Here is a 22,707-nt window from a genome sequence, read left to right on the forward strand (position 1 = left end):
GGACATCTAGGAGATGAGTTATAGTTTCACTTTTTGTTAAGTTGTGTAACAAACATTAACTTAATATTAACTTCATAGAAACAAAAAAAAAATCAACAATATAGGTCACGTTGATCTGTAGCAAGAATTACCAAACACAAAACCATGGGTGTATTCTCAGAGATCTGGGAGTACTCTATATATTTCTTAATGATATCCTAAACAAAATTAGTAAAACACATTAAGTTATATTTGTTTGAATAACTGCATTGGCATCATGTTATTATTTAATTGTCCAGGTGTAGTGAGAAAAGAGAGAAGCAGTCTTGGCAGGTGGATGCTGCATCTGCACCTAAGAAAAGGCCAATGCGGTCCTGGCTTGCTGCACACACATGGTTTAACAGCAGTTGAAGGAGAAAAGAGAGGTGAGTCATCCCAGCCAGATGGGCAGTGGAACTCAAGCACCAGGGCCTGACAGCATGCAGGCCACATCCACAATGCAACTGGGGTTTAGGTTCAGTAAGATATGTTTGATCATCACATAAAATCAATGAGGCTAACTGCATTTTATTGCTGTTAAAGTTTTGCTTATACTTAATTTATAAATTTGGTTTGGTTTTATAACTGTACTATATCAGGACCATATGAATAAGCAGCATGTGCCTCCTTTTGTCCTTATGGATATTTAAATACAATAATTTAAAAGCAATTTTAATTAAAATCTACCCTGTTAACCCTTTATAACTAGGTTCTTCCAGGGATCTTGGCACATTTCTCTAGACAGAGAAACACTAATCGAAGAAACAATTCCAGTCCAGTGAGATCAGGTATGAAATCCTACATATATCATCCAGACCAATCTTACTCACTCTCATGCCTACATATCCAATTACTTTGAAGTTAGAAATCAAAATGACTAGAAACAAAAAAACAAAACCACACCATAAAACAGCACTATACAAAAAGCTAAATCATCTTCTAGTCTAGGTACCTACAAAAGATATAAGCATCCTGGGAAAGAAAGCAGGCTTAAAACTGGTGCCAATATTCAGAATTTCCTCATCTGTTTCTCAGAAAAGATTAGTTTACGCAAAGCATTATCTGCCTATTCTCAAGGGAAAAGAAAGATCTTGAATGTGTGTTGGTCTATAAAGCAAGATAAAGATTTTAGATACTTCAAATATAAAAGTGACTGTGGAAGAAGTGATAACACAAAACAGTTCTGGCATTACAGAGTCCGAGCCTACTTAGTATTTTTAAGTACATACTGGCATTTTAGTTGGTGTAATGCAGTTATTTCAGACATCAATCAGCAGTTTTTTCTGTATTCCTTGGCTCTTTCCAGTCCCACTCCTGTTCTCTGACTCTCTCTCCCCACCCTGTAATACCCACCCCGAGCCTCTCTGCACCCCTTAAATATCCACCTTCTGCAGCTCGTAGTCCCTCTCAGCATCCCTCACCTTACTCCTTCCCACACCCCAGAGTTGAAGGAAGCCAGTTTTGGAAGCAGGTTGATCTCTCCACTGGAGAAAGGGAGGAGTTAAATTGAGGGCAGGGTCACCATTCTCTCCATTGAGAGGGATGGCTGGAAAGAAATCCAAAACTGCCTCAGTTAGGAGCCACAGCCAAAGCCAGAGAGACACTGCCCAGAGCTGGTGGTCTAGAGAAGGTCTCAGGTGAGCCAGCAAGGCAGGCAGGAAGATACGGAAGCCTTACAAAACAGAAGTGACAGCTCTAAGGAAGGCAAAGGATGGAAGGGTATTCAGTCAAAAGAAGCTGCAAATCTGTAACAAACATCTGCTTATACATCCACAGACTTTTCATAAGTTTGTAAGTTTTTGTATTTCATATATAATAATTTAATTTCATTTTTATTCTGTGAATGCTGAATATTTTAGAAATCGTACTCACACTTGTATTTCCATATTATATGAAATAAATCTGCATGATTTTGTGCCACTATTGCTATTCATAACCTAGAAGGATGCATATGAACTGATAAGATACATGATTATCTCCTGAGAGGCTACTTGTCTTGGACTATCCATTCCTCAAAAATGAGTTTCACAGACTTAAAACTAGTAAAGTACTAGTGGACCATATTTCAAGTCTCCCTGCCTGAAACAGGGCTGCACTGTGACCTAAGCTCATTTCTAAAGCATATGAAATAGAAGCAATGAATAAGTAAATGGAATAGAACAGAAAAATTGGGAATATCGTTTTTTTAAAATATGAAGTCAATATTTCCTAAATGTGGCTGCAAGTGGGGCAGGAGGCACTACACGCACAGGTGCAGTGCTGGAGAAGAAATACAGCCTCCTCTGCCTCAGGGCCTGTCTTGTCTCACACGTGCACAATACTCATAACTGAAGACAAAACACTGCCTGGCTTTGTCTCCTTTAACACATACAGCAAGATGTCGAGCTTTATCTAGCTTTTATTTTTGAAGGATTAACATTGTGGCACTGACTTTCCCCACTTGTGCTGCCCTCTAGAGGAGCCCACCAATCACTCACTCTGTGCTATTTGGTTTTTAAGTGCAGATAAGGCAAGTTGCTGATTGAAGTAAAGGAACCACTACCACCTCTTCTTTAAAAGGAGTAAAAATCAGCCACTTTAGAATGTTCCTTCTGCACACATTGTTAGATCCCTTTGGGAATTTTTCACTGCTGCTTCTGGGCTAAACACTCTGCAAAGGTAGACACCATATCCATACATGTTTCCACTCCCAGTGACTAGCAGGCAGACAGCACATATTAGGTGCTCAAGAAGTGCTTAGTGAAAAATAGTTATTGAGGGCTTATTATATGCTAAGTACTCTGCTAAGTAAGGTCTTTCCATGCTTTCTCACATTTAATTTCCACAATCTGTTATAATTCTTATTCACAAATGAGGATGCTGGGCCTATAGAAATCAGGTAATTTGTCTAAGGCCACGGCCATTAGACCAGAGTTGGGAACTGAACCCAGGTCTTTTTGGCTGGAGCATGTGCTCAACAATATGCTACACAGCCTCAGCTAGTAACAAGCTAAAAATTCCAACACACCAAAAAAAATCCATTTATTATTTAAAAGTAGTTAAAATAAACAAAAATAACATATGAAATAGCTTTAGTATTTTAAGTTAAAATCCAAAATATCAAGAAATTTAAAATTCAATTTCTAATATCATTGTACCTCATACACTAGAAAAAATTCCACAAAAATCACAAAAGGTCATAGACTAATTTCATGTAATTTTCCATATTTCTTTAATAACTATTACAGTCATTGAAAAGATGAGCATCTGTTATTCAAGATCTGATATTTGTTTATCAAATGTTAAGAGAAAGGAAATTTAAAATATTGTAAAAGTTACTTAATTATCTCTACTCAGAGACTACTGTCATAATAATCTAGATTTTAACATAAGCAACTTCTTCTTCAGGGTAAAAAAGAACTACAATTTGTTAGACTTATTTTATTCAGCATTAAGTCACAGAAAGGGTAGATTAGAAATCAGAAGAATTGACTTTTATTGCTAATGAAATTGGTGGAAAAATTGTTTAAGTTCCATTTCCTCATCTAGAAACAAAGCAGTTGGCCTAAATAATTCATCAGGCTTATTTTACCGCTCATAATGTTATTATTCAGTGAATAATTATTCATAAATTGATAAAACAGAAGTGCTTATTTTTTAATAATTCCTAAATTTGAAAGTGAAAACAGAGTTCATTACTAGCCTTCATGTTAAATTTCCCAAGTCAACCCATTTAGAACACTCTAATTCATTTATATTAAAAAGTATTTTCTTGGCCAGGCACAGTGGCTTACCCCTGTAATCCCAGCACTTTGGGATGCCAAGGCTGGTGAATCACTTGAGCTCTTGAGTTCAAGACCAGCCTGGGAAACATCCCAAAAACCCCGTCTCTACAAAAAATACAAAAAGTAGCCAGGCGTGATGGCACACACCTGCAGTCCCAGCTACTCGGGAGGCTGAGGTGGGAGAATGGCTTGAGCCTGGGAAGCAGAGGTTGCAGTGAGCAGAGATGGTGCCACCGCACTCCAGCCTGGGTGATAAAGCCAGACCTTGTCTCAGAAAAAAAGTATTTTGTTTTCTCAGGGTAATCATAAAATCTTATTTAAAAATAAAACATTGTATGCATTTTTTAAGTCTCTAGAGAAAAAAATACAACATTGTGTCTAGCATTCATCATCCATTATTTGACAAAGAAAACAGTCCTGCTTGTTCAGTTAGATCAGCCTATTGAAATGCCTTGCTTTTGGAGACAACTGCTGACTTCCAAAAACCCCACAGGAAAAATATTGCCCTAATATTGGTGATGAACCTGCTACACTGGCAAGGACTCACCTCAAATCTGCTACCCACAAAATACAATAACCAAATTATCATTCTGTTTTCTGACCTAACTCAAATTTGCACATACTCCAAGATCCTAAAGAGCCTTGCATATATCCCAAGCCAGTGTGCTATCAAAAGGAGCAGTTCCTGCCATGCCAGTGGTTGCAGGCAGGAATCCACAGGTCCCTGAATGACATATCTAAAATATAGTGAGACAGCTCTGGATCAGGGATGTGTGACACTTTCACACACATAATTCTCAATCAGAAGGGGCCTACGGGGTCCAGGTAGCTGACACATGATGACTAAGTAGGCTGTCAGAAAACGATAATTACCAAATGATCCTTCCTCAATGGCAGGGATAAATTAAGCTGCAGTGGGAATTGTGGCATATACATAAGCCTCATCTAAAGAGTCACTCTTGAACTCTGGCCACTTGGTGTCATATGGGAAAGACAGGTCGTATTGCCAGATCTTCCAAGTTTCAAGGAAAGCTAAAAATTCATATTTGTATGTGTCTTGGGTTTTTTTTAAATTAGGGTTTAAAAAAACCTAACATAATAGGTACCATCTTAAGCATTTTTAAGTGTACAGTTCAGCAGTGTTAAGTATATTCACACTGGTGTACAACTGGATCTCCAAACTTTCTTATCTTGCAAAACTGAAACTGTACTCATTAAATAGCAACTCTCTGTTTTCCCCTGCCTCCAGCCCCTAGCAATCACCATTCTACTTTCTGTTTCTGTGAATTTGACTACTTTAGATATTCTGATTTTTAAAAGGTGGCAACTTTTAATGTGTAACATTCTGGGTGACTACTCATTTATGACTCCTTATAACACTGATGATTACTTAAAGCACTTCCAAGTTTCTAGAATGCAAAAGGCCAGCTGGATGAAGAATAGGTGAGACACTGACATCAAAGTCAAAGATATATTATAGAGCTCACACGTGCTCTTCTTATAAAAAGACTAAAGCTTTAAAATATGCTTTATGAATTCTTACCATCCCTGCTTGATGCAAGAACCACATGAGGTAGTCTTCCTGAATGTCCACGAGACTGGAAATCTCAGGAATGTAAAATGTATCATATTCCACATGCTTCACTTTAAGATTTACCTAATGAAGAACAAAATACAGACAACTAAAACATGGCTTCGCAAAGAACATCTCACTAGGATATTTTACCCTACCATCTAATTACCCCCTCCCCACTAGCACCTCCTATGCTCACCTTATATAACTTCTCCAAGAGTTTGAGAGCTGCTGTAATATAATTGTTAAACAGTACGGGAATTAAGAATGTCTTTCTTCCCCTCAGTAGATAAAGGACTGCACCTTTATAGAGGTTTACCAGCTTCATGAAATATTTCGGGCATACCTGAGACCACCAGTTATCTTTAGAAAGAAAGAAAAGACATATTTCAACATGTAATCTTGGGCAACTATTTGTCTTCTGCCTGCCAGTTAAAAATTGCTTTGTCTAGAAGATAAACATTAGTCTAAAATGCATTTTCCCAAAACTGACTTTAAAAAGAATCCATTAAAACATTTTTGGAGAGAACAGCAGCTGTACAAGAATCCCTGGAGTTCTGGGTTTTTTTTAAAGCTTGGTCTGATTTTTTACAAAGACTCAATCTGAAGGTTAACTCACAAGTCCAATTCCAGACTACATGTGGACAAGAAACACATATTTTGGGCAGGAGTGATGCCCACTGTATTAATCCAAAAAGTATTCTTATGTCCTAGCGCTTTCAGCCACCACTAAATCCTGAAGCAGAAATGCAAAGGATGACACACCCTAGAAGCAGCAACAATACAGCAACCATTCCCTTCCCTTTAAGAGGTATCATTAGTTGAAAAACTGCCATTTTTATTTCTCCCCAAATAATGCTTTCTCATAACCAGACAAGAAAATCATAGCACTGGCTTATATTTCATTGGAAATAAACTCAGCCATACTGAAATATTTAAAGAATGAAATAATATGTCTGAGATTTCCTTTAAAAATACTCCAACAAAAAATAAAAAGGTGGTGAGGGCAAGAGACAGATGAAATAAAATGGGCAAAATACTGACCACTGCTGAATTTGTGTGGTGACTACCTGTAGCATACTCTCTACTTTGGGGTATTCTTTTAAATATCAATAATTAGAAGTTAAAAATAAATTAAGTGTGAAATTGAATAATTATGTTCTCTTTGTAATGTCCAGTCTGGAAAAATAAAAATGAAAAAACTCTAAAACTTGAAAGTCAGGTAAGATTCCTTCTAATATTGCCACCTCTCTGTTTCACATCAACTAGAACACCTGAGAAAATGTTCCCCAAAAGGCTTTTGATCTTAAAAAAAATTAAGTACTAACATTTACTAATGCTTTCATTATTATTTCCGTTTTTATGTCTTCTACAAAGGTGGAGACAATATATAAAAGCCAGTATTCCACCTTCAGGAACACAGTCTCTTTATTCGTGGGGAGACCACACTCAAGTAACATCCCAGTCCATCTGGAACACAGAAGTTACTGAGCTGCAATGACACCTAACAAAATTTACCCGGGGGGGAAAAAGTAAAAAGCCAGGTGATAGACTTCCTGCACTTGATTAATAAAAACATTTCAGGCGCTACTCCCATGAAAGACACTCTCCAAATCACTGAGGAACGGAAGGTTTTTATCTCAGCAAAGTGTCCGGAGCCTGCAAAAATCAGTGTGGACTCAACTGTCCTAAAAAAGAAAAACAAAACAAACATTTGGTAAGTCCACACTAGGTCATTTTCTTTCTCTTCTTTTTTGGAGACCTCTGTATCACCAAAACCGCTCACACTTCACTCCCACCCCCTAAATTAGACATAGGAGAAACAGAGACCAATGTACATGAATATTGAGGCCCTATTTATTATAAGCAAATGTGGTAGAAAAAATTAGTTTCAAATTAAATAAATTAGGTTTGTGAATATTATAAAATCAAGATTATTCTGGCATGAGTCATTTCAAATAATCTAAATAATGGTTTTATTTTCAACTTGAAAATAGGGTTAGCTAAAAATTAACAGCAAAGCAAAAAAGGTTTTAAGTGTTAAGGATATTAAATGGCAACAAATAGATTCTTGGATCTCAATCCACTGGAGCCAGGAGTCACACCAACAAAACAAATGAGCATAAAACCACTGATATCGAGGTTAGCAAATTTACCTAGTACTTTGCTGGGGTTTGTATCCAGCCGCAGAATGGCCATAGCCAAGGGAATAGTCAATGTTATATAATACTTGGAATCCTGGAGTAGGGGAAACTCAGGTAGTATTAAATAGATTCTCATGGCTTCAACATCTGGTGGTGAGCTTGACAACTGGGGAATCAGGCAACTTTCAAAACTGTTCAAAATCTGTATGAGAGAAAAGAGTAATGAGAAATTCAAACAAACCTGAGATCTAGTTAACTTATCTCTAAGTTCATAACCTATTTGATAGACTCTCAACTCTCATTCATTCACTACGCACTGAGAACCTACTATGAGCCCTACACTGGTCTAGGCTCTCAGTACACATCCATGAAAAGAAAAGCCAAGGATCCCTGCCAGTGCAAACTGTATATTCTAGAGGGGCACTGCCTTGGAAAGGTTTAAGCCAAAAGAAAACAAAAGGTAGGTCTAATTCCCAAAGTAAATACTTTACAAAATTAAGATTTGGAGACTTTCACTTTCTCATCTTACTCTTTTTCGCTTGAAATTGAATTCATCAATACAAAAATGCATTTTTAAGAATGCACTTTACAAATATAAGAAACATACCTGTTCTAGAATCATGGAGTGCTGAGAGTTCATTAACTTCTCAAATAACACCCTAGTTGAGTTCAGGTCAATCCCAGGGATTTTGGGACTCGTTTTAAAATGTTCATCAATTCTAAACAAACAAAATAAAAAAAGTATTTAATAAAAGAAAAAGCAAACACTCTGATAGGAATTATAAACAAGTAAACAAAATACTATGTTCTTACCAATCAGATTTAAATTTGACCTGGCAGATAAGATCCACAAAAATACCACATTTTGCATAAATCTCAAAATAATAAACCCAAAATAAAGAATATTATCATTTCACAAAGAATAAACCACACTGGAATTCCTTTTACAAGAATTTTCAAATTTTTAAATCTGTTTTCCTTCAAGTCAAAGTACAAGGACTGTCATGTCAATTTAAGGCTATCTTGAAGTTTATAAACAAAGAATTATTTCCCTGATTTCGTATTGTGTTTTTTGGTTTTCTTTTCTGTATTTGTGGCTCATTGAACTAGATGTAGATGCTGTTGCTTGGGGCAAATAACATCCCCTGTGCAAACTGGTGCACTCATTAACAAACGACAGTAGAACCTCCTTGTTGAAAACCTTTCTTACCAAAGTATTTAAAATAAAAATGATCTAGAGTAAATGCAAAGTTAATGTCTCTCATTGTTAACACAAAGGATACAATTACATTCACCCAAGGACTAATTTCATTGCTACTATTTTTAACTTTCTAGCAACTAAATCTTTTTTTAACCTTAAATAAAATCTTAGCATTTTTGAGACTTAGAGAATATCTCATATATCCCGCTCTTGAACCTACCACATCTGTTAATTTACAAAAGAGCTATCTATTTGCAAAGCAGCCTTCTGTTTTTGAGTAATGGACACATTCGGATTATTTGAATACACTCTGACTGCAATGTTATAATTTTTGAAAACAAAAAAGAGTTTCTAACATTTTAAAAAATCGTAATTATATGTATTGAAACCCCTATGGTCACATGAAGATAAACTGCTTGTACTTTGTTTGTTGGGTCTTTCGTTGTTGTTGTTATTATTTTTAAAATAAATCTGCCCAAAATATACAAATGAATTCTGGTTTCCAGTATGTAATTTTCCATATGCTCACAGATACTTTTTGTTATGCTGTTGAGAAAACAAAAACAAAATGTTTTGTCTATATATATTTATTGCTTTGTAAAACTGGTCTTCATTTTGATTGTTTTCCTGTGATGCATCCTATGTAAACTACAGGAGGAGACTTTCTGAAATGTCAGTTTGAAAAAAAATAAAAGGCTTTCTCCACAACTCTATACGAAATCTGTGATACTAAGGGTGAACAACCTAACAAGTCTGGCCAAGAGCCCTTCCCAAATGTCATGAAAGCTATCCATCTAGAACAAGGTTTCTCAACCTTGGTACTATTGACTTTTGGGGCCAGAGGATTCTTTGCTGGGCAGGTGGGAATGAAGGATGTTTAGCAGCATCCCTGGGTTCTACCCACTGGATGCCAATAGCAAGTCCCTCCCCATTGCACCAACCAAAAACGTCACCAGAAACTGCCAAATGTCCTTTGGGGAACAAAATCAACCTGGCTGAGAACCCCTGTTCCAGAAGGCCAACATCAGCATAATCCAGAATATCTTTCCCTGGAGGAAAAAACTAATTACTAAATATGAAATGAATTGTGTGAGCTCATTCCAGCTGCCTTAATTATAAAAGTAAATGACTTTATAATCTCTAAATGTAACCAAAGAGAGTTTCTGAAGTGACCTCCTGCAACCCAGTTAGGGACCCATTTACAGTGAGGGGGCGATGATGGTTGAATTTAGGAGTCAACATGACTAGATTAAGGAATACCCAGGTAGCTGTTAAAGTATTATTTCTGGGTATGTCTGGGTCAGTTTTCTGTAAGAGATGGGCATTGAATTAGTGACTAAGCAAAGAAAATCCATCCTCATCCAGTGTGGGTAGGTACTACCCAGTCAGCTGAAAGCCCAGACAGAACAAAAAGGCAGGGCAAAGACAAATTCTTTCTCTCTCTCTTCTGGAACTAGGACATCCTTCTTCTCCTGCCCTTGTACATCAGAACTCCAGGTTCTGTGGTCTTTGCACTCCAATACTTACACCAGGAGCCCCCACCCATTTCTCAGGCCTTCAGCCTCAGACTGAGAGTTACACCATCAGCTTCCCTGGTTCTCAGGCCTTTGGACTTGTACTAAGCCATGATGCTGGCTCGCCTGGTTCTCCAGATTACAGATACCTATGGCAGGATCTCTCAACCTCCATAATCAGGTGAACCAATTCCCGTAGTAAATCCCCCCTCTCTCTCTCTCTCTCTCTAGATAGACAGATACATCCATCTATCTATTTATCTCTCTCCTATTTGTTCCATTTCTCTGAAGAATCTTGACTAACACAGGGATCGAGGGGTAGGGGTGGGATTCACACACAGAAATGAAGTCTAATTCATCTTGAGATCTCATTAGCCTGGTCACTGGCAGAAAAGGACTGAGAAATAATTAGGACTTGGGATCACCAAAGATCCAAACCCATGGTAAGACCCTTTTGCTGCATCAGGTTCCTGAGGGAGATATTTGCAGAAGGGGTAAGACAAAGAAAATAAACATTCTATTTACTACTGGGGAGTTAAACCTTAAATATAATTCTCTGGTGAGCTGGGCTGGACCTAAATCCAAGGAGCCCATGAAGCCTCCTTAGAATTACTCCCTAAATTCACTCCTTTTGAGAGAAAAAAATTAAAAATAATAATAAAAATTTTAAAACTATGGGAAAGCAAACCAAAGAAATCAAGAAGATTATATGAGGAACTAAGAATTTAAAATTATGACACATCTTAGAATACTCTGAAAATCTTACTGAAAGAGATACAGTCTCTCTCGGTAATCTGCTTTTCTGCCATTCAGGTATGAATCAGCATTGCTCTTCCTCATAATGGTAATGAGATGTCCTCTCATTACCATTATTAGGCATTCCAATTTTTGTGCAAAGCATCAGCTTACCCATTAAATTAAGGCCAGCCACCATCAAAGAGAAGAAGAGTCTTTCACAGCCTTCGCCGAGTAAGTATTTGCATCACATGTGGGGTTTTAATAAACTTTTTTTTAAAAGAGGGGGCCTCACTATGTTGTCCAGGCTGGAGTTTAGTGGTTATTCACAGGCATCATCATAGCATCCTAAAGCCCCAAACTCCTAAACTCAAGCAGTCTTCCTGTGTCAGCCTTCCAAGTAGCTGAGACTACAGGTACACATGAGAGTTTTTAAAGGCTCTAAGTCACTTACTTTTTTTCAAGAAAACTTCCATTCCAACAGGCTGCAGAAGATAATATCTGAACAACACCACTGCTCAAAAAAAAGAAGGGTGGGGGAAGCCTTTAATAATTACAAATAAATGGTTATTTAAGCATCAACAATAAAGTAATCATTTACTCTAGGATTTAATTAATAGCAGTTCTTTCTTAGTCAGCTGAAGCTTTCGAAAATGTGCATTTGCTTTAGAAAAACAGGATGTCACATCTCAAAAGGAAGAAGAACTTAAGTTTTCCATGTTAGGAAAAAAAAAATATCAAAGCTCCTGAAAGAACACCTCTTGTCCCAAGAATGTTCTTGAACTTTTTCCTACCACCAAGCATCTAAGAAGTGCCCTATCTAAACTCCAAAGAGAAACACAGAATAAAATCAAAAAAGAGAAGCCAAGTTGTTACTTCCCAAACACAGAAATTATCTTTGCAAATTAATACTTGAAAAATTACTTCTATTTTGCCGCATATCTGAGATGGAAATTAAAAAATAAGCGAAACAAGCACTTATTCCCATTACCTTCTATTATACAGGCTCTGGGGAAACAGCTAATTCTGAGGACTCAAAATGAAACTGGACATCAGGAATCCTGGGCCTTTCCATTCAGTGCAAGGAAAAGGGAAAGAATAACACAAATATATGCCTGGGGAGGGGATTACAGTAGTTTCTGTTAACCACATAACTAGATCAGGAAAGATCTTTAAAGATCATTTCTTCCATCCATTCATTTTATAAATAAGAAAACAGACAACTAATGGTAAAATGTCACAGTTTCCCTTGCTGGACCCCAGCTAGCCCTCATCTCCTCTCCCCTGCTACCCTTCCAGCCTGAGCTCCTTGGCAGAGCCATCCTATGGTGAGGGATTCTGAAGACTGCCACAGAGCTGCTCTAGGGTGTTCCTAATGCTCTCTTGCTCAAAAAATTACTACCTCAAGTGCCTCAAAGTTTAGAGTCCTGGTCATTTGGCCCACTACAATCTATGTCATAATGCAGGAACCATTATGTACGTTTCTGGGGATAACCACAACTTAGTGCACAGAGCTTGATTTACTCTTCCCAAGAATCAGACTTTGCAGAAAAAAGTGGAGAAGCTGAGGAAAGCCAATGAAAATGTGTAAAAATGTGCAAAGGAAAATTATCCTTTAAATTTAATAAAAGGTCTCAATCCTACTTATTTTTTTTTTCTACCTGACTCTGAATTACCATCTCAATCATTTTGAATAGGAAATTGCTAAAAATTATTAAGATTAGGTAAGATAACAGCTGTCTCAGATTTGGGATGTTTTGGAACATGCATACACTAAAACCCATGGGAGTTACACAACCAGAACGCTAAGCTCTCTTAGCAGAATCACCAACTCAGGCCTTCATCAGTCGGGATTTTTAAGATATTACAATGAACTAGGCAGGTTGAGGCATATACTGTGTGTAAGAATTGGGGATCCATCCATTATGTTATTTGGGGCTAAGAAGATCAACCCTGAAATAGTAACCAAAAAAACAAAACAAAACAAAAAAACCCACAATTCCCTAAAATGCAAAACCCCATTTACATTCACAGTATCAATATGCAAGTAGGGAAAATCACACTAAGCTAAGAAGTTAAGACATACTTTGTAGAAAAAAAAAAAAATGAAGACAAGCAGCCACATACTTGATTGTATTTGCATTGTTGTGTTCTGAGAGTTTTTGTCTCCAAACCGCTATGGTTTCATCATTTATTAAACTGGTATAATGTGCTTGGTTCATAGTCCTGAAGTCAACAGCAGGAGAAGAATTCTGGAGAATTAAATGTAACAGTAAAAAGAAGAAATTACGTAGCATGGATCTTGTCTCCTCTCCTTTCTCCCACATATTCTCCATTTTATGTTTCACTTATGATCTAAATATTGTGGTGTGCCGCCCAGATCCCCTCCACCCTTCAGAATGGAGGCTCCTGACAGATCCCAGCTGGGCTGCTGTCCAGGACTTGGCGTTGACTGTTGCTTCACTATCACATCCAATGGCAGGTAGACGCATGGTGCAAAAGTCCAGTCCCCGGCCGGGCGCGGTGGCTCAAGCCTGTAATCCCAGCACTTTGGGAGGCCGAGACGGGCGGATCACGAGGTCAGGAGATCGAGACCATCCTGGCTAACACGGTGAAACCCCATCTCTACTAAAAATACAAGAAAATTAGCCGGGCGAGGTGGCGGGCGCCTGTAGTCCCAGCTACTCGGGAGGCTGAGGCAGGAGAATGGCGGGAACCCAGGGGGGCGGAGCTTGCAGTGAGCCGAGATCGCGCTACTGCACTCCAGCCTGGGGCACAGAGCAAGACTCCGTTTCAAAAAAAAAAAAAAGTCCAGTCCCCTTGCCTCAACTCAGGACTGGCTGAAGGACCTCACAACTTCAGTGCTCCTCAAGGGGACTGGCTGAGGCCCCTGTTACAACTGATCTGCATTTCAGCCCCTCCCTCTGCCCAATCCCGCCTCCTTCATCCCTCAGTAGATGTTCTTCTAGAGGGCACTCTCCCAAAAACCTTTGAGTCTCGGGCCTGTTTTCCGGAGAAACCAACTCAGTACAACTTTCCCAGCCCTCTTTCCCCTTTGCTTTGAATCACTGTAACAGCAGGTTTTTAAGGTATTAGTCACCTGCCATAAATGTCCTCCAAACTTCAACAAAATGTATTACAAAAGAGTCAGAGTTCAGTTATAATCTATATGACAAATAACCTATAAAAACAATGACTCTTAATTTCTTGCTTCAAGTATATAGCTATTATAAGAAAAATGGCAGAAAAAGATGTCAATAATGTATGTCCTTGAAAATTCCAAATGCTGCCCAACACTGTGCATCTTTTATTCAGTGAGATTAAAGAAAAAAAAAATAAGCACTTTCCTTTTCTAAAATTGCTTGTTTTCAACTTATTTTCCCCAAACCTTGTTCTTGTTCGAGAACTAAGAAAAAGTTGATGGTGCTTTATACTCCTTGTCTCCAGTTAAGAGGAAAAAGGTAATATTAAAGCACTCATTCATCAGCTCATGAGATCTTTTTTTTCTCCTTTGTACCTACACATAAAAACAAAACTTTCAAAGTAAATTTTCTTGGTTACTTTCCCATAGCTTCAAGTTAAGGTATCATTATGGGAGGAAGGAGTAGAGCATGTAATAAAACAGATGCCTGACAAAGTTTGTGATCATCTGGTTATTGATAACTATTCTACTAAAATGTCCACAGATATCTATGGAGAGAACAAAAATCATCTTGAAGTACATACAAGGAAGTCATAATCCAAAGCAGATGCTGGAGTACACACACAGATTACCATTGTTGTTGTGTAAATTTTATTTATTTCCTCCATTCAAAGGGGCAGCTGAACATCAATTCTAACACAAACCTACAAAAAAATACAGACTTGGAACTAGTTTCTCAATCCTCATCATATGTCCAATAAACCAGAGATGCCTTGGGTGAAGCACAAGTTCAGAATCACTTAAAGAACCAAGAAAAAATATCATTCTTCCTGTCTTTAATACATACAGGCAAAAAAGGAAAAATTGCTCTTAGGTCAGTGTTTCTCAACTTTGGCTGGACTTTGGATCACCATGGGAATGTTCGATAATCCTGATGACCAAGTCATACTCCAGACCAATTAAATCAGAATCTCTAGAGGCATCAGTATTTTGTAGAGCTCCCAGGTGATTCCAGTAGGCAGCCAAGGTTAAGAATCACTGTTTCAGGAAAAAGATTATGAGATAGACACACACACACACACACACACACACACACACACACACACACAAAATTGTAACAATCCCAACCACATTCCCTCTTCAACTCTATCCAGGGAACAAAATGAAAGGAAAAGGAGATGCTATGGTTTACATTCACTAAATTCCCAAGACCTAGAATCAGTGCAGCAAAGGGGTATCTGACTATAACTCCTTCCCTCCCTTCTTTCACCTAAGGCCTGGCAGTAATGAATGAGTCAGCCTTTTATAAAAATAGAGGCTGTGGCCGGGCGTGGTGGATCACGCCTGTAATCCTAGCACTTTAGGAGGCTGAGAAGGGCAGATCACTTGAGGTCAGGAGTTCAAAACCAGCCTGGCCAACATAGTAAAACCCGTCTCTACTGAAAATACAAAAAAATTACCCAGGCGTGGTGGTGGACGCCTGTAATCCCAGCTACTCGGGAGGCTGAGGCAGGAGAATCGCTTGAACCCAGGAGGCGGAGGTTGCAGTGAGCCAGGATGATGGCATTGCACCCCAGTCTGGGTGACAGAGTGAGACTCTGTCTCAAAAACAAAACAAAGCAAAACAAAACAACAAAAAATATAGAGGCTGTAACTATACAGGTGCTTTTTCTTGGTTCTTTAAGTGATATGGTAACAGGGTAAATATATGATTTGATTGGCCTCTGTATCTAAATAATCATCTCTGGTTAATAGTTTAAGTAAATGTGTATAGGTTTCAGTTTCTCTCAACTCGTCAAAGTCATTCTCTGTCCAGCTTTTTAAGAGTAACATCTTCCTAAGTACTGTTTACTTTCCTTTTGTGTGTGTGTGTGTGATCTTATGCTATGGGTACCTCTCCCTCTTTCCAGTTGTTTAAAGTTTAACCTGTCCTGTCTCTCTAATAGTATGCTACTTCACTTCCTTCTCATCAGCGTGTTGTTTTCCAGGCCCAACAGTGTTAATTACAATAATAAAAATCAGTTACATATATCAGATACTGTATTTATAAAAGAAAACTAAGTTTCATGTTAAATTTCACAGGAAAACTAAAGTTGGATACTATTACTCAAGTCAGTTACTAGGGGAAATAAATACTTAAAACTCTACTACCTATTGACAAAAACTGATTATCTTCCACAAAGTCAGTGCCTTTTGTATTTTGTTATATTGATATCTTGAAGAAACAAAGAATAACCTCAGCTTTCCTCAGGATTTCTCTCTAACACACACTCTGAGGCTGGGTCTGAGGCCTTAGCAGCAGTTCCAAATCACGCCAGATGGCAGCACTAAGCCACCTTCTTCAGGCACCTGACCTGGAAAATAGCTCATCATCAGCTTTAGCTGTCCAGCCTACAGCCTCAGGCTCCACCAGGACCTTTTCCAACAGAATCATAGAACCAGAGTGACTACAAGGCAAAAACTTCGTGTACTTAAAGATAGCTAAGTATCAAACTAATAGAGAAAGTTTCCAAGACTGAAAGAGCCCCTGGTTTCCATAGTTGTTCATTTTCTTCCTGGTCAATTCTGACTCCTTTATCATCACTAACAGCCCCTTCCTTGCTCCTCCAGGAGAGCATAAGCATCCATGCACCACTCAGAGCTGGTCCTGTTGAAATGCTTGCTGAATAAAAGCAGGAAGGGTGGGGAAGGAAAAGAGAAGACAGGAAAGAAAACACAGGGGAAGGAGTGCAGCACTGACAACAAATCTGTGCAGCTGTTTTCAGACTGAATTCCCCCAGCAAGGAAGAGTGGAAGGAATTCGAACCCTGTCACAGAGTCCTGGATCCACACTCTACCTCAAGCAGAAAGACAATGTCACACTGTCTTTATCCACTACAGTGATGCGGGAGACAATAGGAGGGAAAATTTTGGTGTCACGTCATGAGCAGATTATAAATAACAAAATACATCTGAAAATTGTGGTATCTCTTACATATATATATATATACACACTCAATCACATCAAACAAAGAAACCCACCAAGTTCTCAAATACCTAGCATTTGTTGCCACTTAACCGGGAAGAAAAGAAATGGAAAATCAAATAATGCCAAAGTAAGTACAAACTCCCTAGGCATCCTTTACAGTGTTTCTGGAACAAGTACAAATATAAATAAATAATTTCAAATTATAAATTAGAACTCCATAGTACCAGGAGAACTGTTGGCACTTCAAGGGAGCCAAACAAACTTCTTCCAGATTTAGTTTGTTTATTTTAGAAATAACATAAGATTGGTAGAAACAAAGAGTAACATTGCTCTTTATGTTGCAATTACTTGTTAAAACAAATATTGCTTCACCATTATTCCTCCCTGGAAATAAGAGTCACAAGAAAAATTTTACCTCATATTTGGAGCAAAGTACAAAAGTTTGGTCTCCTCCAGAGAAGATCTGCTTAACGATATGATATTTAAAGCGATCTGTCAAAAAAAATTCCGAAAGCATATTTTTCAATAATTGAAGTTTCTCCTCGATCCCCTTTTCTACTGTTGCAGAATACGCTTCAGAGTGGGTACCTATCCATTTTAATTGTGTCACAGAAGTAAGAAATCTTCTCCCCTGGCTCACTGCCTAGGACTGTTTCTACTTCAATTAAAAATAAATATATAAAATGGTATCCTCCACTCTAACTCTTCTTCTGCCCCTCCCCAACTGCCAGCAAATCCTGACCTCGTTTCTCTTTTTCATTCTAACTCTGGCATGCCACTGACCTGAAATCTGAAATGGGCACTATTCTTTACGGTAACAAATAATTTAGCATGTGAGTGTGGTGGACCCACGCCCCTTCAGGATGAATCTTGCCATGCAAGGACCTCCATTTCCTGCTCCCTGCTTCACCTCCCATTACACTGTGTCCATGGCGACAGTCTCCTACTACCACGTTGCCTTTATTTCTAATACACCACACTATTTCACATCTTGGTGCCTCCTCCCTCTGCTGTCCCTGGCACACGGGATTCTCCATGAATGTGCCCACCAGGAGCATAACCTGAATGTGCTTCTGGAGCTGCACCTTGGTGGTGCTCACACCAACTCCCTCACAGTCCTCCATACCTGGCTAACACTAAATCATCCTTCGAGGCACAGCTCAAACTTCCTCTAACCACAATACTCCTCTATGCCTTCCTCTGTGCTCCCACATTACCAAGAGGGTTCCTAAAACCATGTCATTTACATAACTGACATTTACCTGCTTATGTTATAAAATCATTTTGGCAAACATCCAAGCACAAATTTAGGACCATGGAAGTCAGGTTATAACTCAACTTCAAAAATTTGCGGTTTCAAAATAACCAAAAAATACCTGAGTTGGTAAACTTCCTAAATAAATGTATTCCACGTGTGAGTACAATGTCTTGGAGAAAAGAATTTACAACAGAGAAGAGGACACAAAGCCAGTCTTTTGCTTTTGGGAACATCATCCAAACAAAATCTTGTTTATTTATATTTTAAGCTGCACTACATTTCAGATGCTCATATATTCATTCCAAAAACGTCTACTGAGTGACAAGTTCATGCCAGGTCCTGTGCTATATGCTAGGTTTACAAAAAGGAAAAGAGTTTGTCTGTGTCCTTGAGTTTCTTATAATCCAGTACTAAAATTTATGATGGTTACTGTTTCAAACAAATTCCTGATCAAGCCATAAGTGTGTCACTTTATCGACTTCAAAATCAAAATTAATTACTAAATTACACTTCCTTTTAATGATTCTCTAGCTCCATTTCAGCCTCAGATTTATTATTTCAAGGTGAAGCAGTCATTCAATATTAATGACTGCCTTACTTTGATTTCCAGTGAAACCAAGACTGTTATTTAATTATTTTTTAAGGGAAGAAAAAAAATGGCATAAAAAGAAATCACATCGTGTTATGTACCAAAACACAAATAGCAAAGTAGAGGTAACACAGTACACAGGATTTAGAATGACCTAGGTTTAAATCCTGCCTCCAGAATCTATGTGATCTTGGGCAAATTACTTGACCTCCTTAAGACTTCGTTCCTTATCTCTAACATGGGGATAACAACCACTAACTAGTTCTTAGGCTATTTTGAGTGCTTTGCATAGTAATGAAACATCATTAAGCATTCAGTACATGCAAACTATCATTATTAGCAACAACAATAAAATGTACACACCACCACCAAGGTCTGTGAAAACAAAGTAACTGGTAGAGTTTGAATGTATGTTCTGGTCAAAACTCATGTTGAATTGCAGTAATCCCCAATGTTGGAGGTGGGGCATGGTGGGATGTGTTTAGATCATGCGATCGGATCCCTCATGAATGGCTTGGGCCCTCCCCTTGCTGAGAAGTGAGCTCTTGCTCTGAGTTCACATGAGATCTGGTGGTGTAAAATGTATGGCACCTCCCCTCCACTCTTTCTCTTGCTCCTGCTTCTGCCATGTGAAGTGTCTGCTCTTTCTTCGCCTTCTGCCATGATTGAAAGATTCCTGAGGACTCCCCAGAAGCCAAGCAGATGCCTGTATCATGCTCCCTGTAGAGCCTGCAGAACCATGAGCCAATTAAAACTCTTTTCTTCATAAATCACCCAGTCTCAGGTGCTCTTTATAGCAATGCAAGAACGGCCTAACACAACAGTATTTCCTGCCTTATTTATTCTCTACGATCTCAACTATAAAGTTTCATGCACAGTAAGTATTGAAATTATTAATTGATGTTTAAAAATACCTTATCTTCATTCCCTCCAAAAGACCTCAAAGTAAGTAACAGATACATATTCTGTAAACAACTGCTTTCATCACTTAAAATACCATTAAATTCCAGAGACGATCATTCTTACCAGCTCGGGCTGAAAGCTGGCCACTGTGGGCGGCCCAGTAACCCTTGACAGGAGATGGGCACTTGACATTACAAGTGTGCCCAGTTCCTAATTGACCTCTTGCTCCACAACCAAATGCATAGATGAGTCCGGAAGAAGGCACGAAGGCTAGGGTATGTTGTCTGTGAAAAAATAATTTAACTCATCAGCATAGTTTCTACTAATGTGGATGTACACTCTGACTCTAACTTTTAACTTCCACATGTGCACAGCACAGGGTGCTCCTATAGAGCCTTCCCCATGTTAACACGTGATTCTTCTTGCAGCGGCTGCTCTCCATACTACTATCCTTCTCTAATACTCTATATCATGAGGAGGGCGGCAAGTCAGCAAAGAGCTAAATGATCTGCTGCATGTGGCCTCTGAGATGAACGGAGAGAAGCAGGGTAGACTCAGGCAAAAATTTCCAAGAAGTTCTTTGGGACTCTCTTATTTTCCTTTCTTTATCCCTTCCCCACATCCTGCTACTCTTTATCCCAAAAGAAGCCTAATGTCTCCATGTTGCTCTGTTTATCTAAAACCCTTCCTTGCCACACTCTACCAAGGTCTTTCTCCACATTTCACCACAGGCATGCATGCAGTTAAGATCTCTTAAAATGACAGTCACTAGGTATAATCACATTCTTCATCACTACAAGATAAGACCCATTTCTGGGTCCAAGTGAATACAAGGAAGCTTTGAGGAGCACTCACCTGCCACAAGCAATCTGAGTTACTTCACTACCCATCAGTTCTAGAACTCTTCTAGGATTAACCTCATCATTCATGGAGTCATGTCCAAGTTGCCCACAGGAACCAGCGCCAAAAGTAAACACACCTCCACTCTAACAAAGAACAAACACCATATGACTTCACTGTATCCTTAAGGGTACACCTCTAAAACCTATATACAAAATGCCTATCACAACAATGTGCACAAGAGCACTACATTCACTTGACACTTCACCAAAATCACTTTGTAAGGATGTTCATTAAATAGAAAAATAATAAAAAGGGAATTTCAGACTGCATCTTTATGGAACAAAGATAGCACTGCTCAAAGGAATGTGTGCCTTCTGTAAATTTTAAAAATTGTTTAAAAGTACAATGATATGTTAGGAAGCAAAATTTATTTTTTTTAATTTTTTTATTTCTGATTTTATTTATTTATTTATTATTATTATTATACTTTAAGTTCTAGGGTACATGTGCATAATGTGCAGGTTTGTTACATATGTATACTTGTGCCATGTTGCTGTGCTGCACCCATCAACTCGTCAGCACCCATCAACTCGTCATTTACACCAGGTATAACTCCCAATGCAACCCCCTCCCCCCTCCCCCCTCCTCATGATAGGCCCCGGTGTGTGATGTTCCCCTTCCCGAGTCCAAGTGATCTCATTGTTCAGTTCCCACCTATGAGTGAGAACATGCGGTGTTTGGTTTTCTGTTCTTGTGATAGTTAGGAAGCAAAATTTTAAAAAAGGAGAAACAAGGAGCTAGGATAAATGAGATGATTTTACATATCATTCACATATAAGAAATTAAGTGCTCCTACAAATTCCTTGGTAAGTAAGCTGGTTTTTTTTAACAGCTGTATTTAAATAATTTAAATAAATGTTAAGGCATTTTATGAAAGTGAACCTACAATAATATTTGCTCAGTATAAAAATACATTTTCATTCTCTCTAGAATATATTTAGAAGCAAAAGAAACACGATTATTTTAAAACATTAAATTGCTGTTTCTTTTTTATATATTTAAATGACTTGTTTTAAAGGAACATAGGATATATATACACACATGTATCTACTGTCCTATATTTTAAAGTTATTTATATTGAACTATTCTTAAATGTTACTAAGACACTCTACAAGATTACCAAAGAGGATAACAGAGACATATAAAAAAGTAGTCTTTTTCTATTCCTTTGGAAAACAACAAACATAAAAGAGAGCATTCGAGTTCAAGCCACAATACTGTAATCACACACCATCACTACACTAAAATAATCAAGCAATTCTAATCACCCATCTTATCCCCAGCACCAAAGAATACTCCGAGCTCCTTACCTTTGTGAGAACTGCTGTGTGTTCTTCTCCACAACTAATATAGACAACTTTTTGTGTGCGTAAGAGTTTTACATGGCATGGAGACTCTCGATCTAGAATAAATTAAATATCAGAATATCACTACCATTTGACTTTGAGATGAAATACACACAACTATCTTGGCATGAATTTTGGATTCCTGGATTCCTGACACATGTTGTTTCCTGCCTGCATCTGTACTTGGATACCCAACAGACTTCTCAGTTTTAATTTACCAAAAACCTACCTCATGGTTTCCCTACACTCTCCAACCCTGCCCACTCTCCAGCTCACTTTACCACATACACATAGTTTTCCCCATTTCAGAAACAGTCATTTTGCCCCTCCAGCTGTTTCTTTATTTCAAACCACACGTCCAGCAGTGAACAAAACCAACTGGCCTCCTCTTCAAAATACATTTAAATTCTGACTTTACTCCCACAACCTCCACGCTGGTCTTCCAGCTTCCCCCTTGACCCACTACAGCCAAAGCCAAAGTGGATCACACCTCTCCTCCAAACCCTCAGGGTCTTCCCCTCTCACTGAGAAAACCAGCTAAATCCTCACCCTGCCCCTCAGGGCCCTGCATAACTGGGTCTACACCACCTCTCTGACCTGCAGCTGTGCTACTCTTTCCCTTCTCTCCAACTACATCTCTTCCCACATG

The 22,707-nt window shown here is 38.5% G+C and overlaps 1 protein-coding gene across 3 annotated transcripts in view; it reads right to left on the reverse strand.

Annotated features, from left to right (window-relative positions):
* The window catches only part of HERC3 (HECT and RLD domain containing E3 ubiquitin protein ligase 3), a 128,235-nt gene that overhangs the window by 37,816 nt on the left and 67,712 nt on the right, over positions 1 to 22,707 (reverse strand). For all 3 annotated transcript variants that reach the window (XM_025386513.1, XM_025386511.1, XM_025386512.1), the window contains 10 exons: positions 22,023 to 22,114; positions 20,665 to 20,795; positions 19,933 to 20,093; positions 17,475 to 17,551; positions 13,077 to 13,201; positions 11,404 to 11,463; positions 8,107 to 8,218; positions 7,512 to 7,701; positions 5,555 to 5,718; positions 5,326 to 5,439 (listed from right to left, as the gene is read on the reverse strand). In XM_025386513.1, the coding sequence (XP_025242298.1) occupies positions 5,326 to 5,439; positions 5,555 to 5,718; positions 7,512 to 7,701; positions 8,107 to 8,218; positions 11,404 to 11,463; positions 13,077 to 13,201; positions 17,475 to 17,551; positions 19,933 to 20,093; positions 20,665 to 20,795; positions 22,023 to 22,114 (1,226 nt within the window). The remainder of the gene's footprint in view (positions 1 to 5,325; positions 5,440 to 5,554; positions 5,719 to 7,511; positions 7,702 to 8,106; positions 8,219 to 11,403; positions 11,464 to 13,076; positions 13,202 to 17,474; positions 17,552 to 19,932; positions 20,094 to 20,664; positions 20,796 to 22,022; positions 22,115 to 22,707) is intronic.

The sequence above is a fragment of the Theropithecus gelada genome, chromosome 5 (genome assembly GCF_003255815.1).
Source record: "Theropithecus gelada isolate Dixy chromosome 5, Tgel_1.0, whole genome shotgun sequence".
In the NCBI taxonomy this organism is placed as follows: Eukaryota; Metazoa; Chordata; class Mammalia; order Primates; family Cercopithecidae; genus Theropithecus; species Theropithecus gelada.